The sequence below is a fragment of the Nestor notabilis genome, unplaced genomic scaffold (assembly GCF_000696875.1).
Source record: "Nestor notabilis isolate BGI_N333 unplaced genomic scaffold, ASM69687v1 scaffold24488, whole genome shotgun sequence".
Lineage (NCBI taxonomy): Eukaryota > Metazoa > Chordata > Aves > Psittaciformes > Psittacidae > Nestor > Nestor notabilis.
This window is the reverse complement of record NW_009939993.1, coordinates 1-223: the sequence shown is the minus strand read 5'-3', so window position 1 is coordinate 223 and position 223 is coordinate 1. Positions and strand designations below refer to the sequence as shown.

Here is a 223-nt window from a genome sequence, read left to right as displayed (position 1 = left end):
GCCAGCCCGCCCTCGGTGTCGGCGCCGCTTCCCGGGGCCCTCTCCAAATCCACCTCGGAAGAATCCTCCAGCGACGAGGACGACGACGAAGACGACGACGAGGACGACGAAGACGACGAAAGCAGCAGCGAGAGCTCCTCGGAGAGCGAGGAAAGCTCCGACTCGGAGGAGGAACGTGCCAACCGCTTGGCCGAGCTGCAGGAGCAGGTGAGGAACCGGAGCC

General features: G+C 66.4%; 1 protein-coding gene across 1 annotated transcript in view; it reads left to right on the top strand.

Moving 5' to 3' along the window:
* Nucleotides 1-207, top strand: part of LOC104410082 (bromodomain-containing protein 2-like) — a gene marked incomplete at both ends in the record, with an annotated part of 2,528 nt that extends 2,321 nt beyond the window's left edge. The window contains 1 exon segment of the mRNA XM_010020142.1: nt 6-207. Coding sequence (XP_010018444.1) covers nt 6-207 — 202 coding nt within the window.
* Nucleotides 208-223: the final 16 nt, after the last annotated feature.